The sequence below is a fragment of the Rosa chinensis genome, chromosome 7, assembly GCF_002994745.2.
Source record: "Rosa chinensis cultivar Old Blush chromosome 7, RchiOBHm-V2, whole genome shotgun sequence".
Lineage (NCBI taxonomy): Eukaryota > Viridiplantae > Streptophyta > Magnoliopsida > Rosales > Rosaceae > Rosa > Rosa chinensis.
The window spans coordinates 34,715,682-34,733,551 of record NC_037094.1 but is presented as its reverse complement, the minus strand read 5'-3'; the positions used below and the strand labels follow the sequence as shown (position 1 = coordinate 34,733,551).

The window sequence follows — 17,870 nt, the reverse complement described above, 5'->3', positions numbered from 1 at the left end:
GATCAGTTTACTAGGTGGGTTTTGATTACTAGGATTGGTTTTGATTGATTGCTCTGAATCTGGAACTGAATAAACCCAGTTGTTGGCTTATGCTATTGTTATGTTTATAAATATATATATATATATATATATATGAATTATGACAAGTGATGTTATTTTGTTAATCTGTTATTCTCAAAGGGAAGTGATGTTATTACAGAAGCCAGGCAGGGAGTGTTATTCTGTTTTGAACTTTTGATAGCATTTGAATTGAATTAATCGATTACTCTTGTTGGTTTTCCAGTCCATATATCCACTTAGTCATTAATTCTTCTTCCTTGCTTCTACCTTGTGAGTCCTGACATAGCACACGCCCATGTAGAGGCTTCAGATCCACTGACCCACCCATAATTTTGTCCACATGGAATGGAATGGAAGTGGAGACAATGAACAAACCACATTTTCCACCCACCCATTCACGTCATCTCCTTCACTTGACATCTTAAATTAGCCTTAATTCTTCTCTTCCTAGTGTTTTGTATCAGTAAATGTAATATCTCGTGTTGGGTTATGTTTTCTTGCAACTTAGTTTATTTGGTTGTTTTCTTTAATTATTTATTTTTCCTTTTGGTTAGTTCGTTAGAGGCATCTAGGTAGAACTTGTTAGTTATTTATGTGTAAACATCAATATAATTATATATTTATTTAAGTCTTAACTTTATTAGGGGAAAAAGAAATAGAGTAAGTTATTCTTGACTGAAATAGTTTTGACGTTGTAATTGCAGGAAACAAAGCAAATACAGTTTTGGAGAAGGAAAACCTAGAAGTGAGGGATTTAGCCACAAGAGAGGTAAGGGTGATGCGCTTCATTATGTTTCCTCTACTTGTACTTTAGAACTCCTTAATTTAGCAATGGAATTGAGGAAAACTTTGTCTATGATTTAGGTACAGAATTGACGTGTGTGTAGTTTGGGGGAGGAGAAGATTTTGACAAACATTAAGGTATCTCCCTCTTAGGTTAATTAGTTTCTGTTGTTTGACTGTTCCTTGTTGCCTTTTGTATCCCTTGCATTATATTCTGAAAAGAGAATTGAAGTTTGGTTTGGGAGAATCTGGGTTTTCTGTTTATATTGTGTTGTACGACCTTTCCCAATGTGTTCCTGTATAAAAACTTCGTATTTTGGCTTGAATTTTTTCTATGTTAAAATAGACGTCCTATTCGTTCTTTGTTAAAATTTCATAAAATTCCAGTTCGTTTTGAAGTCTACATGATTTTCTCAATTTGGGATAGAGGTACAGGATTTTCTGCCAACAGAATTAAAGAATGCCTTGCAGTCGTCAGTTGAAAGGCCAAATGATTGATTTCAGTCATCAAATTTTTGTGTGATGTTTATCTTTGTGTTTAGTTTGTTTTTACAAATTTTCAAGAATTTATATCTTATAGTTATTTTTATAAAATTCGAAAATCATCTGAACCATGCCTGTTTAAGTTGAGAGATTTGTTTCGGTTGTGGTTTGAAGAGAAACTTTTGGGGTTCATGGAATGATGGTTTTGCTCTCAAATTTTTAATGTGTTCTAACTGTTGAGTTTTAAATGATTTTGTTAAATTTCAATAATTTTAAGATGGTATTGAAACCTATGGAGTTTTTGGAATTTCCATTGACAGTGACAATTTTATTTCTGGGCAGCAATAGTGGTCGTTTTTGGAAAATTATTTGGACTAGTTTTTGCTCTTCTTTTGACTTGATATTTTTAGAGTAGATACTCGAGGTTGTTTAGTTTTATCTTGTAAATTTTTCAAGGAGTGTAGCAAGTGAGATTTTTCATTTGGACATAGGTCCTGCTAAGGTGCTTTTAATGCAGATTGTAAGGTTCTAGTTCATGTCTCATTTTGAGTGTTTGTTTACTTTAGGCTGAGAAATCTCAACTTAGGATGCCCTGCCGGTTACTAGTATAACTTTTTCAATTGAGGTAAGTAATTCTAGACTCTTCTTGGGATCACAATAAACATATATGTGCTATTGTCTTGTTGTGGTTTATATGTACGATGTTATGCATGTATACCATTGTGTAAACTCCTAGTCGGTAGTGAAACTAAGTAGATGTATATACGTACACAGTGTATACATATACAGATATATTTGAGGCAAATCCCATCTTTCTTCAACTCTATACTGTTTTTTTTTTTTTAAGTTTAAATTTTGAAGAAGTGTGTCATCTCTCTTAATTTAGTCCTGAAACTCTCTCTCTTAGGTCACACATTATAAAAAATGCCATTACCAATTCTCTGATTTTCCATAAACTGATATTCAGAAGCACTGGCATTATATATAAATGCAGCACAGACCCTCTTATGTGCCATCTAGGCAGTAACTTGAGAGAGCCAAAAGACAAAGCATTCTTATTCTTTTGTGCATTCGTACCTCAATTCTATGGATTCAAATTGGACGCTGTCATGTGTTGTTGTTAGTTGTTACTGACCCGGCCTGTACTTGAAATTATTGATTCATAGTTCTTAACCTGTACTTGGAATTATTTACTCTTTAGGTTGGAGATTGTGGAATATCAAGAATCAATCACAATACTTTGGTATCTGGTTCTGTGTGAGGAAAGCTTCCATGGATGACACCAGAATTGTTGAACGGTAGCAGTAGCCGGGTTTCTGAAGAAGGTTAGTAGGACTTTATATATTTTTATATCCTATATTACTGCAAAAGGAAAAAGGCATCATTTGCTAATGAAATTAGCATTCTGGTATTATCTTTGACGGGTTTTTGTTTTCTCATTTGGAATTTCAATGTGGGAGATTTCATTTGTAATATTGTTTCGAATAACTGAATTGGTATTCTGTCATATTCTTCAATCGTGCTTCTTCTAGTCACTTTGCTATTATCATTCAATTTGGAGAACTTGCCTGTTTATTGACTTATTTCTTTTGCTTTTTTAAATCTTATATCTGTTAGGATGCCAACACTTGTTAATGTGTTAGTTGTCTTGCATTGCGACATATCTGAAATATATGTTGCAGGTATATGTGTGATATATATGTGCAATGTGCATTCAGTGAGAGTGAGAGGGAGATGGGGCATTGTGGGTTGGGGGTTGAAGGAACCTGTCTATATTAAGGAAGAGGGATTGACCATCCATCCAAGAGGGGGGGGGTCTTTTTGAGGTGTTCTCTTCGAAGACTACTTGATTGCTCTTTTTGATTTTTCCATAAGATGGAGATTCCATGTTGTAATGCTTATGGCTGCATTGGTGTCTTTTCACTTCCTATGACCTAAACAAACTTATCAAATGAAACACTTATCAACCAATTCATTATGGATGTCACTAAATGATTTAATTCTTGTTTGAGTATGTTCTAGCATCTCTGGCAGTAAATGACATTAATATTTCTTTTATCTTTGATAATTACATTGTGTGGCTTATCTAATGTTTTGATACATCTGTACAGGTTGCTGAGATTGTTGCTAACTTCATTGTGAAGGGTTCTGGTATTCCAGCAAGGTAGTAGTTCAGGCATATCGTCAGGCAATTGCAAGTAAGTTTTTCTTAACATCGTATCTCAATGCATGACTTGCAGCTCTGGTATAGTTTTTTCATTAAATATAGACGATTGAGCAGGATTGATCTTGTACATTTTTATTTTTTACTGCTATAGTTAGTTTTGAGGCTTTTGGCTCATGTGAGTATGTTTGTAAAGCTGAGAGTTTTATTGAAATGCAATTACTAATGAGTACAACAGTAACTGCATTTCAATTGTTGAAAACAATATTGTTTTTGTGAATATAATGCAAGTCTTTAAACTTATAGAAAGCTATGTACTGAGCAGTATAGCATGTATTGTGTTTGGGATATATAAATGTATGTAGGAACAAGTACAAATATTGATTATTTTACTTTTTTTGTATAAGATGGATAAATCATGGATGCATGCTGATAGAAGGTCACGCAAGTTTGAGATAGGAGTAGGACAGTGTCTGAAGTTTGCCTCTGCTAATGCCAACAACAAAACAAAAATATGTTGTCCTTGCCTAAAATGCTGCAATACTGATGGATTTTCCATTAGAGTTGTTAGGGACCATATTTTTTGGAATGGTATTGATAGTAGTTATAAGCATTGGAGGTGGCATGGAGAACCTAGTACAGCTGCCATTTCTGGCAATAGAAGAGGGGAATCTGAAACTGTAGATTGGGATGGGGGTAGTAGGATTGGGGAGAATGATGTAGAAGGAGAGAGTGAGGATGAGATTTCAGAAGACTCAAATGAGTTTCTGAAGTATGTGGAGGATGTCGATAAGCCTTTGTACCCTGGTTGTACCAAGACAACCAAGTTAAATGGTTTGATTCAGACATTCAATCTGAAAGTAAAGCATGGAATGACTGATTCCTGCTATTCTGACATGCTGATAATGATCGGGGGTTTGCTTCCTGAAGGAAATGAGGTTCTTGCATCTTTATATGAGGCAAAAAAATCACTTAGTGCATTAGGTATGGAGTACCATAAGATTCATGGTTGTCCAAATGACTGCGTCTTGTATAGACAGCAGCATGCAGATGCTATTATCTGCCCCACTTGTGGTGCTTCAAGGTGGAAATTAGGCAAGGATAAAACTGAAAAAGTAGGGATACCTGCCAAGGTATTATGGTACTTTCCACCAATCCCGAGGTTCAAACGGTCCTACCAATCGGCCAATACAGCTAAGAATCTGACTTGGCATGATTATGGGAGAAAGAAAGATGGAATGATGCGGCATCCAGCTGATTCCCCGACTTGGGATTTAGTTGACAAGAAATGGCCAGAATTTGGAAGTGAGCCTAGGAGCCTTCGACTAGCCTTCTCATCTGATGGGTTTAATCCTCATAGTTCTCTAAGTAGCAGGTACTCTTGCTGGCCTGTTATACTTGTCACATATAATCTTCCGCCATGGCTATGTATGAAGAGGAAGTATATGATGTTAACACTGCTGATCTCCGGACCAAAACAACCTGGTAATGATATCGACGTATATCTACAGCCTTTAATAGATGATCTAAAACTCTTGTGGGATGGGGTTGAGGGAGTATATGATGCCTTCAGAGAGGACTACTTTAAACTAAGAGCAATACTCCTCTGGACCATGGGAACTTGTCAGGTAGCATTGTCAAAGGATACAATGCTTGTTCGATATGCGTTGATAAGAGTCGACCATATAGGTTAAAGAAAGGTAATAAAATGTCATTCATGAGGCATCGTCGGTACCTACCTAGACATCATCCCTATCGAAAACAGTGTGCTACTTTCGACAATACAGTAGAGGAGGAGCTTGCTCCTATACCATTAACCGGAGAGGAGGTGTTTGCTAGAGTAGAGGGTATGAACTGTGCATTTGGCAAAAAGTGTCGTCCTGCAAAGAGTGTTGAAGACCGAAGCAGGCCTTGTTGGAAGAAGAAGTCAGTTTTCTTTGAACTAGAGTACTGGAGATATATTCCTGTACGACAAAATCTCGATGTAATGCACATTGAGAAGAACTGTTGTGATGCCATCATTGGTGCGTTGCTAAACATTCCCGGGAAGACAAAGGATGGGGTTGCTGCTCATTTAGACATGGTTGAAATGGGCATTAGGACTGGTTTGAATCCCAAAATTGGTGCCAAAAGAGACAAGTTACCTTTAGCTAGTTGGAATTTGCTGCTAAATGAAAAGAAAATAGTTTGCAACTCTTTTTTCAATATGACAGTGCCTATGCGGTTTTCATCAAATGTTAGGAGTCTTGTCTCTATGGATGATTTAAGACTTGTTGGTCTTAAATCGCATGATTGTCACACTATCATGCAAATTCTGCTCCCTGTTGCTTTACGATCTGTTCTTGAGAAGCCAGTTAGGTATGCAATCATTCGCTTCTGCCTATTCTTCAAGGCTATATGTGCCAAAGTGATTGATGTTTCCAAGCTAGAAAAAATGCAAGCAGACCTAGTTATTACAGTTTGCTTGCTTGAGAAGTACTTCCCACCATCCTTTTTTGATATCATGATTCATTTGACTGTGCATCTTGTGAGAGAAGTAGAGCTTTATGGTCTAGTATTTTTTTGATGGATGTATCCCTTTGAGAGATACATGAAAGTGTTCAAAGGATGGGTGAGATATCATAGGCACCCTGAAGGGTGCATAGCAGAGTGTTACATTCTCGAAGAGGCTGTTGAGTTTTGTGCTGAACGTATGCTTGATGATGCTGGTACTACTGGAATCCCAGAAAGTAGCAAAGCAGAATTTCGAAATGCATCCAAACCGCTATCAGGTGCTTCCATGATTTCTGTTTATGGAAAAGAAATGCATCAAGCACATCTTTTTGTATTGCAGAATACGAAGGATGTGTTGCCATATTTCCTGTAAGTCATTACTTATTTCATTTTCCTTTTTTTTTTTAATTATAATGTCAACATTTCCCTTCATTATTTCCTGTCTTGCTAACTGTTTGATTTTTCTCCTCCATGCAGTGAACATTTGGAGTTATTAAAGTTGCTTTATCCTAAGTTCTCCAAAAATGAAATGTGGTTGAAGAAAAAACAGAATTAGACCTTTTCGGACTGGTTAAAAGAGAGGGTAAGTTCTTCATTATTGATACATTTGCAACATCAAAATATTATCTTTAGATGGCTATGTAATGTATGTACTGTTTGCAGGTATCAAATGAACTCATGTTTGCTGACATTAATGTTTCACAAACAATGAGATGGATGGCAGGTGGACCAAAGAATGAAGTGCCAACATTTAGTGGATATCAGGTTAATGGTGTTGATTTCAACACCAAGGAGCATGACAATCTTCGATCTATTCAAAACAGTGGGGTATTTTTGCTTGCTGATGCAATGCAGATTTCTAATGCAAGAGATAAAAACCCTAGGGTAGATGATATGCACTTTTACGGTGTGATTAAGCATATATGGGAGTTGGACTACTACAAGTTTAGGATACCTTTATTCAAATGTGATTGGGTAGAGAATGTTAGGGGCATCAAAGTAGACGAACTTGGGTTTACTTTAGTAAATTTGAATAGGATAGGTCACTTAAATGATGCTTTTGTCTTAGCTACCCATGTTAAGAAAATATTTTACATACAAGACCCCCTTGATACGCAATGGTCAGTGGTAGTAAGGTGTCTAGATAAAGACTACAAATAGGCTAATGATGATGAGGAGCTACAAGATATTGAAGTGGAACAGCAGCCATTAAATGCCACATTGCCATCTGTTGAGACTTTTGATGACATAGTTGGTGATGATCACATCAATTATATGCGACCTGGAGATGAAGCCATATGGGTTGAGAATGAAAATAGCCATCGTCGCTTATAGGATTAGATAATAGGGTTGTTTCCTTGCACTTTTGTTTGCTTCAGGCGTCTTTGTACTATGTGATTATTGATGAAATATATGAACCCTTTTAATATGTTAGTTGTTTTGTTAGTACTGGGTTCAATTTAGCTGCTAATGTGTTGTGTACTTTTGTATACTGCTATGTGATATTTGTTTTCAGCCACTTATTTATACATATTGCTAACTGTTTACTTGTTTCTTTCAGGTCATGGCTCCCCAGTCCAACAACACAGCCAAAGTTATAGCAATAGCACTAAGGATGAAGACATTGCAAATGAAAAGAGGTAAAAAGATCGTGTCAAAACCAGTTGTTGAAGAGACTGATGTACCACCTAAATCTGCCTTTGCTAAGCAAGATGCAGCCCCTAATAAAGCTGCAACCCCCAAGAAAGCTCAAGCGACATCAAGAAAAACAATGTTGAGACTTGCTCACTCTAAGAAATCTGCATCCCCAAAGAGAAGTGTATCCAAACAAGTTGGGAAGTCCAAGAAGGCAGCATATGCACGTAATGTTGGAAAGAGCAAGGCCCTTGATGAAGAGGACAACCTAACCGGTGGACTAAGGTTACTTAAGTGTGGGATGGTAACGATGAATCGCATTTCAAGGCGACTTATTCTTGGAAAGAGGCTGAAAGTTCAGTGTAATGCTCAAGGGGAACCAATTGGAAAGGCAGCTAAGGAGATGCAGTCCTATATTGGGGTATTGGCACATACAAGGATCCCAATATCTATAAAGGATTGGAGAGGAGTGAAATTAGATGAGAAAGACAAAATCTGGGAAAGTATTGAGGTAATTAATCTGACTATATATTTAATTGTATGATCATGTTGTTATTATAGCTGTGTTACTTGTATTCTGCTTATTTTCATTAACAATGAGCAAATATTAAAGAAGGGTTCCCGCTTATGGTTTTGAACATATGCAGGAAGCATTTGTGGTGCCTAAGGAGTGGAAGAAATTGGTTATTACCTCAGCCGCCAATAAATGGAGAGAATTCAAGAGCAAGTTGACAAACTGGTACATTATGCCATATTTGGATAACCTTGAACTGTTGGAGTTCCCTCTAGATAATTATCGATCCATTGACCAGCATGACTGGGATAAGTTTGTTGCTGATAGGACTACTGCAAAATTTCAGGTTTGCCAACTAGATGATTTTAGTCCAATTACAGATAATGCTTTTCTTCTATGTCTATATCGGTTAAAATCTTCAAGATGCTCTAATTACAGATGATTTTAGTCCAATTACAGATAATGCTTTTCCCTCTAGATGATTACAGATAATGCTTGGGAGGATAGGTTTAAGAAGTTGGAAGAAAAGGTTGCGAGGAAAGAGGTTGACAATGGTTCACCCAAAACTTTGACACCGTTGAATGATATTGGTTCTGGACAAGGCAGCCGTTCCCGGCAAAATGACAAGGGTATGAAGGTTGGTGAAACTGATCTTGCTAGAACTGTCAAGAAGAAGTTAATCTTGAACAATGTTGCACAAGTGGATGTTGAAGAGGAGACTGCTATACCGCTTGTGGATAGTAAATTGAGCAGCAAATCTGCATCGGTTATTGAGGATGATGTTGGGAAAGTTGGTAGACCTCTCATCAAGACTAAATTCTGGGAAGAAGTTCCGGTAAAGTTGGAGTTTAAGCTAGCAATAAATTCATTGGATAATGTAGTTGCTCTTGGAACCATCGTTGAAGTTGATATTGAGGCCAGCAAACAAACAATCCATGGTGTTCCAATGGGAGAGGAAAATGTGCGCGTATCAATCACCAAAGCTATTGTTGAAGATGCTTTGCTACCATTTCCTATCAAAGATGATATTGTCAAAATACGCGATTCGATTGGCACATGCGTTGCTTGGCCTAAAAACTTGATTATACTCCCACAGTTGAGCAAAAGGTAATTTCATTTGTTAATTAGTACATTTTCAAAAACCCTAAACTATTTTTATCTAATAATGATGCATGTTATTGTTTACAAATATAGCGAGCAAAAAAGCGCAAAATTGTGAAGAAGAGAAATAGAGACATATATGATGATGATCATGATGACCTTCAAAACCTGCCAGCCAAGTTGCCTTTACCCCTAAAGATGTTGTGTCAATGGGCCAACACATTCTTAAAGGATGGGTTCACCATCCACACCACTTTGGGAGAAGAGCTTTTCGGCCATCCAAAGAAGGTAGCTATCTTCAGGAGGGATGTGTATGCCATGACCAACATGAAGGAGATATCGAGTAGCTCATTAGTAATGTATATGAGGTTTGTAGTGCACATTAAATATGTTAAATTGTATTAGGTTGTTTGGTGGCCATCTTCAATGTTCTAATTGCTGTGAAACTAAATCTGTTGTTTTTGTAGCTACCTCTATCAGGTTTTGAAGAAAACAAAGATGCTGGAAATGATCGCCTTCATAGACCCTGCTCACACTGGTGCACTTGGGTGTGGAAATCCAACAGAACGAGCTCGTTCTCTAGCTGTTCGGTATGGAAATGGGAAGCCTGGCCAAGTTTTTCTAGTTCCCTATAACTCAGGGTAAGCAATTTTGATTTAGACCTTACCTCCTAATATCTACAGTATATATGCATGTTATCTTCATTAATTTAGTTGGGTATTGAGTTGAACATTTTAATGTTAGTTGTCATTGGATGTTGACGGTCGTGAACCCCGGTGAAGAAGTGGTGCACTTCATGGATCCATTAAAGAGGCGACTCATCACCGGTGAATGGAAAACTATTGTGGACGAGTAAGTGGCTTCTACATTCAGTTTGGTCCAATGTCAAATTGGTTGTTATACTTGCATTTTGCTGGAAATTTCTATCTAAATGTTACTTTGTAAGTTGTTCAATTTCTGGCTGATTCTTGTTCTCGTCGTGATGTTTCAGTTCTATCAGAATATACAATGCACAAAAAAATAAGAAAGGCAGAAAAATAGTTCAATGGAAAAATTGTGCGGTACGAGTTGCAAACCAGCTAACTATATGCTATTTGATTTTACTTCAACAAATGTTCTATTTATTCCATAGCATCAGCCAGGTATTCAACAATCTTATGATGTTTCAGGGCATTCCGGAGCAATTGGGCGATAAAACTTGTGGACTGTGGATTATGCATTACATGAAAGACATAGTGGATGACAAAAATCAACAGTGGAGTGCTAAGGTGTGTGTGTGTGTGTATATCAACTCCTTCCAATTCTGATTAATGTTGTGAAACATATCCATTCACATTAACTTGTATTTTTTTAAAAAAACCTTGCAGTGGGAAAGGAAAGCAAATCACTTCTACACACAAAAAGACATTGATCAGGTCCGAGCCGAGTGGGCAAAGTATGTTAGCCAGTTTCAACAAAGCTAGTGTGTCGAGATAGATTTTAATTTTGGACATGCATCATCTATAACCCATATTAACTAGTTATGCAGTTGGTCTAAGTATCTATTTTTGGCCTGCAAGTACAGTGTATCAGTAGTATGAGATATCAGTGTTTTTTGGGTTACATTTGTTGATCATGCCAACTGCTATGGGTTATTGAACTGATGTTTATTAAGTTTAGCTCCATTTTCGATGTATGTATAGCTGCAGGAACAAATAGATCAAATATTGGTATTTGTGAATGGATTCCATATTTGATGAATGCATTGTGTAGTTCCCAGATTTATATGATTGTGCCACAACAGGGATACGAGTATGACATCTGGAATAGAAAGCAACAACAAAATGATGTTGTTGGACGTATCAAAGAACAACAAAAACAAGGAAAAATGTGTTCTTATTTGGACTCTCAAACAACAGAAAATTGTCATCTAAAATAGAAATTAACAACATAATGAAATCCAAATATGTTGTTTTATATGCACTCAAACAATAGATAATTGTCATCTTCAAGTCAAAACAAAGACAGAGTCAAAAAAAATTTGTTGACTAAAAACTGAAACAACCACATAAAATTATAGTCAATCAACAGATAGAACCAAAATTCTATGGTTACAAACAAAATGAAACAACATTTAACTGTGGCTCAAATTAGCTTCAAGCAACAAATAATTGTCCTGTCTGCGCTCTTCAACCTTTAGTTAACTGTTGTAGAGTATAAACCACAACAATAGATAAATGTAACCTTAACAACGTTTAAATTACACTTAATTGTAATTCCAGGTTATATGCCACAACAGATAACTATTATTATAAGTTAATCAAAACAACAGATAACTGTTATTTTTTTTCCTTTTAAACGTCATTTAACTGTCATCTGTGACTAAACTCAACCGGTAAATAAATGTGGTATTAACTAAGTTCAATGCACACTTATCTGTGACTATGATGCATATAAAACAACATATAAATGTTATCGTAGGCAACTAAAAACGATAGATAATTGTATTCTGAACTGAATAAAAATGACAGTTAACTGTTATTGAACTGAAACAAAAACAACACTTAACTGTTATTATAAGTCCATTCAAACAACAGATAGGATTTCATATCTTTTACTTCAGTGCATTCAAACCACATAATTGACATTTTTCTGTCTTTGGAATAAGCATTAGATCATACAAATTATAAGGAACTGTTATTTGTTTCCACATCACATGACATTTATCTGTCGTTTGAATTCACTAGTACTCATGTCTTGATTTCATCAGACAACAGAAGACCTAAAAACTTTCTGTCGTTTGAAAATTCATCAGATAACAGAAGACCTAAAAACTTTCTGTCGTCTGATTTTTCAGACGACAGATTTCTGTCGTCTGATACCCCCAAGAGATGGCACCGTACTAGACAACAGAATTTTTTTAAATCAGACGATAGATCTCCTCTGTCATCTGATTACTTTTCTGGCATAGTGCACACAAGTTCTTGGCCGGCCAACTTGGCCGGAAAAGTCCGGAATCCGGTGTTGACCACGGTTGACCCTTTTCTTTGTCTGTTGCGCATTTTCTTCTCCTTTCTTCCTTCAATTGAATCTCCACTGAGAGTTCTGAATTGGCCTTTGACTTCTTCATACCAAATGTTCCTCCATGAGTTTACATTACTCAAGCAAAATTTCAGAACTTAGTTCGCCGTTATTTGGCCGGAAATGCTGCTGGAATCAGTACAGCTCTGGTTTTGCAGTTTTCATTTTTTAGTCAGAAATTTGTGCCTATCTTTCGAAGGTCTTCCACTCCGAACTAGCTCTTGAACTCTTGATAAGAAATGATCCTTAGGATGTCTAGAATGAATCTGAAAAGTTTCAACTCATTTGGAGTTCATTTGGTTAGCCTGCCGCTCCTCCTTCCTTGCCTAGCTTGGTTTCTCCTAGTCGGAGTAGGAGAATGTGCTAAAGTTGACTTTTTAGTGCATTTCCAAGCTTCTCCATCATTTCCTAGCATGATAAGGAAAACATAATAAATATCTATAAATAAACACAAAGGTTAAGCAAAAATGCAAGATTAGGGGAATAATTAGTAGGTAATTATGGACCTAACATGATGGTGTGAAATTTGAATTTCCTAAGGAGCGTCTTGACGTATCCCAAATATGCCGCTAACTGTTGGTCTTTGGCCTAGAAACTGTCGTTGACTTGGTTGACGACTAGTTGGGAGTCACTGAATATGTTGACGCTGTCAGCCCTTGAGTCGATGGCCCGGAGTAAGCCTGCAATGAGTGCTTCATACTCCGCCATGTTGTTTGAGGATGTAAAATTGAATTTCAAAGCGTACTCCACGTTCACTCCTCCTGGCCCAGTCAGGATAATGCCGGTGCCACATGCCTTGGCACAGGCGGAGCCATCGACATGGAGATTCCAATCCGACTGTTGTTTGGGTGCTGGCTCTTCAATGGTTACCATTGCCATGTTGGCCTCTTCTGCTCTGAGGTCGGGTTCGTCTTGTGGCTCTGTGAGCTCAGCGATAAAGTCTGCCACCGTCTGGCCTTTCATAGCGGTTCTTGGCTTATAGCCAATGTCGAATTCACTGAGCTTAATGGCCCATTTGCTGAGGCACCCAGAATATTCAAGGTTCTGCATTACTTGTTTCAGTGATTGGTTTGTCAAGAAATGGGTTGCATGAGCTTGAAAGTATTGGCGGAGACGTCTAGTGACGACAATGAGTGCAAGAGCGAGTTGCTCTGGGGGGTGTATCTTGTCTCCGCCCTATTCATGCCTTTGTCGGCGTAGAATACCGGGAGCTAGTCTTGTCCTTCCCGCCATATAATGGCGCAGCTTACGCTGATGGGGATACTGCTAAGTATATATAGAGTACCTCACCCTGTACAAGAATGGAGAGAAGTGGGACTACCTCCAAGTATTCTTTCAAGTTCTGGAACGCCGCCTCACAATCTGGGGTCCAGTCAATTACTTTCTTGTGGGTCCTCTTCAAAACCTTGAAAAATGGGAGACATCTGTTGGTACCTAGAAATAAACCGAGAAAGGGAGGTTAGCTTGCCCTGGAGGCTCTGAACGTGTACTTTCCACACAGGAGACTTCATGTTGAGGATGGCTTGTACTTTGTCAGGGTTAGCCTCTATGCCTTGCTCACTGACGATGTAACCCAGAAATTTACTAGCAGTGACACCAAAGAAACATTTTTCTGGGTTAAGCTGCATACCATAGGCCAAGAGGATGGCGAATATGATTCGGAGGTTTGCCACGTGTCTGCTGGCCTTGATGCTCTTGACTAGCATGTCGTCCACATAGACCTCTATTATTTTGCCAAGGTGTTCTACGAATATGGCGTTCATCAACCGCTGGTATGTTACCCCAACGTTCTTCAATCCGAAGAGCATGATATTGTAGCAGTATAGGCACTTGTCAGTTGTGAAGATGGTGCATTCCTGGTCGCTGGGATGCATCTTGATTTGGTTATATCTTGAGAAAGCATCCATCATGCTGAGCAACTCATGTCTTGCTGTAGCGTCAACCAGTTGGTCAATGCGAGGTAGCGGGAAGCTATCTTTGGGGCATGCCTTGTTGAGACCCTTGAAGTCTACACACATTCGCCACTTTCCGCTAGGTTTTTTAACCATCACTAAGTCAGAGATCCACTGAGGATAATTGACTTGGCAGATGAACCCAATGCCTTGGAGCTTGGCAACCTCTTCCCCTATTGCACGATATCTTTCTTCGTCAAAGGCCCTTTGTCTCTGCTTGACCAGATAGAAAGACGGTTTGATGCTCAATTTGTGAGTGATAATTTCAGGGGAGATGCCCGACATATCAGCGAAGGACCATGCAAAGACAACGGCGTTGTCTCGTAGAAACTGAGTGAGTTCTGTCGCTATTTTGGGGGCTAACTGAGCGCCGATGCAGACAGTCCACTCAGGGTGCTCGTCGGAGATGCTAATAACCTTCAAAGATGTTTCTGGGTTTACAGGTTCCTTTTTGACATATTTCTCCTCCTCGTCCCTAGGATCTTCAATTGCATATGTCAACGGCATGTCGACTGTGCCACAATTGTTGAATAACACTCTCGTGCCAACTGTTGACTTCCCTTCACACAGCATGTCCCATTAGGTGTAGGGAACTTCATGAGAAGCATGTACCCGGCTATGATGCACTTTAGTTTGTTAAGCGTCGGTCGACCAATGATGGCATTATATGAACTGAAGCAATCGACAACGGTGAACTCTATATGTATCTCCGCTATGTATGGGATAGCGCCGATGACTAGGCGCATGTAGTCAGAACCTAGTGGTTGTGTGACATCACCGGAGAAGCTGAGCAGGGGCTCATCATCTTGGAGTAATTTTCTATTCCGTTGGAGTTGGTTGTAGCAGCCATTAAAGATGACATTGACAGCAGATCTGCTGTCAACGAGGACCCTTCCCACTGACCATTTATCGAGCATGGTGTAGATCAAGAATGGATTGTCGTGGGGTAGATGTACTCCGCGCTCTTCTTCCTCTGAGAAGGTAATGGGTTCCCAACCAGATTTTGGGAGTTTAGCGGATGTTGCAAATTTCTTTGGGGTGGTTAAAGCGTGCATAGCGCTTTCTTGCCCTATGAGACATGTTGGTGATCGGGGTTTCGCCGTCGATGGTGTTGATGCGGCTCATGGGCTCAATGTTGGCGACCACTAGAGGAGGCTGACGCACCTTGAACTGGTCCAACCTGTCGTCATGATACAAAGTCTCAATTGCCATTTTGAGAGCATTGCAGTTGTTAGTGTTGTGACCGTTGTCTAAGTGGTATTTGCACCACTTGCCAGTGTTTCTTGGTTTTCCCACCCTTGGGTACTTTCTTGGGGGTGGCGGTGGGATCTGGTCTTTGCACTGGTCTTATATTTCTTCATACGAGGCTGTGAGGACTGTAAACACTGGTACCGCTTGGAGGACTCGCTCTATTTGTTACGGTTATCCCCGTGGGATGAGCGGTTGCCCTTGTGGTAATACTGGTCCTTTTTCCGCTTGCTATGATAGTTGCCTTGTTGCCACTCTCTCTTCTTGTCAGTTGGTGGCATAGCAGAGGTTTTGTTAGCGGTCTCCTGCTGGCTGGAGGAGGGTTAAGTGGAATTTGCTGGTGTTGCAGGTGGTGGCGGGGTTTCTCCGTATGTGATGAACTCCGCCTATGCGTGGATGACTGCCTCGCTCATGATGTGGTCATACGTAGCATTTGGATTATTGTAATTGAGATGATAGAGAAATGGTCCCTTTAGGAGTCCTTGCTTAAAGGCTACCAGTGCCATTGTTTTTTCAAGGTCGCGGCACTGGGACTCCGCCGCTCTCCACCTGGTGACAAATGCCTTCAATGTTTCCTCTGCGCCCTGCCTGACGTTGAACAACTGACTTGTGTTATGATGTCAAGCGGCCAACAGGATGAACCGTGATAAGAAAGCGTTTGATAGCGCGTCGAATGAGTCGATGAATCCCAGTGGGTACTCAAAGAACCAACTCATTGCCTCACTATCTAACGTTTCGCTGAACAAGTGGCAGAGGGTGGCGTCATCAAATCCCTTGTTGTTAGTGACTTTTTTGAAGGTGTTTACATGGACGGCCTGCAGGATGTGGCATTTTTGGAGTCTTTGCATGTGCTTGTCAGACAGCCTGCAGGATCCTGGCGGTGAACGGCCCCGTCCTAGATGCAAAGAGCAAATTTGGTATTGGCGCTGGGGCTTCTGCCTCTTCCCAGATTAGCCTTTGCTCTAATTATTGCATCCTTTCCGAGATTAGGGCAATTGCATCGCCAGCAGGCCCCGCTTGGAGGTTTGGCTGTGCCAGCTCCCCCCTGGGGACAGGTGGATTGGTGTGCGGCTGTGATTCCGCCTCTTGTTCTATTATTAGTTAGGGTAGGGGAGGTGGACCCATTCTTAGTAGCTTTGATGGGTTCAACGGTACCTGCATCTGTATGATTGGTGCGGGTACCAATCCCCAGGCGTTGGGTCGACTACGCCTGGTACTCTGCAATTGCTCGCTCTGCGCTGGGTTAGCGTTTGCCTCCAGCGCCTTCTTCAGTTCAACGAATCTTGACATCAGCATGGCCACCTGCTTTTGGGCCTCGGCCTTTTCTCTGCGCTCTTGTTCGCACTCCCTATTTTCCTTGTGGAGGTCCGCCAATGCCAGCTCATACATAGCGGCGAGGTCCTGGCCTGGTAGGCTACTGCTGCCTGGTCGGGCCTCCGCTGCAGTTTGAGTCGGCGGGACCTGGGGAGTACCTTGGGGTTCCACGCTAGGATTGACCAGATTGTTGAATAATGTGTGGTTAACGTTACCTGCTGGGTTAACGTTAGCCGTGGGGTTGGTGGGATGGGGGTTAGCGAATTGGTCCACCTGCTCTTCAACATTTCCACCGCTACCGTTAGTCATGGTAATTGCTGTGGTAGGATGGCCTTTTGCTCAAAGACTCCCACAGACGGCGCCAATGTTTATGTCTAAGATTGAGCGGTAGCCCAAATCTCGGTTAATGCTGGTCTGGTGGGCAGACCGCTACTTGTGATGTTCTCAGAATTTCCGCTACCTGTCAAGTAAAATACAAAAGGCGTCAAAGGGAGACCGCATTGGGCGGTCTTCTCTTCTCCGATGCCTAAGTTAGTCAATGTATTTGTGTTGACATAGTAACAGTAGGTAAGTAGTAAATGAGTAATTAATGAGGAGAGAGGAGTGAACCTTTTATAAGTGAAGAAGAGGCTGACCTCTTCTTTATTTTCGATGTGGGACTGATATGCTTCAGTTCCTAGCTTCTGATGGTTCAACAAAGTGATCTTAGCGCGGTGCGTAGCGGAGCGTAAGCGGTGATCTGGGGGTGAGCCAGGGCTCAGGTGATAGCTTGTCTTGCTATGCTTCCATAGGTCACACCATTGGTGGTTGTTGATACCACTGGCGGTAGTATGAGCGTGGCTCATTATAGCTAATTATGTTTGGAAAATACTTATGTAAGTATAGATAAACACAAAGATATACCAAACCAATACATTCCTGATTTACTAGTATCAAAGGATCATGAACCAGTCTCTCGAGGTACTACAGAAAATGAATCTTTATTCCCACTAAGACATGGCAAAGTACCAGTGTGGTGAGAGAGAAGTATGGGAAATAAACTGGCTAAGCTTCTTAGCATGTT

At 39.9% G+C, this 17,870-nt stretch overlaps 1 protein-coding gene and 1 long non-coding RNA gene across 2 annotated transcripts; both read left to right on the top strand.

The window, feature by feature from the left end:
• Positions 1–1,904: 1,904 nt before the first annotated feature.
• On the top strand, positions 1,905–3,571 carry LOC121050518. The gene is made up of 3 exons (XR_005803226.1): positions 1,905–1,951; positions 2,528–2,651; positions 3,438–3,571. It is a non-coding gene; the product is annotated as an uncharacterized LOC121050518 (long non-coding RNA).
• Positions 3,572–3,897: 326 nt separating this feature from the next.
• Positions 3,898–5,184, top strand: LOC112177820. The gene has a single exon (XM_024316071.1). It carries the CDS (start codon positions 3,898–3,900, stop codon positions 5,182–5,184), a length of 1,287 nt encoding a protein of 428 aa, XP_024171839.1.
• Positions 5,185–17,870: the final 12,686 nt, after the last annotated feature.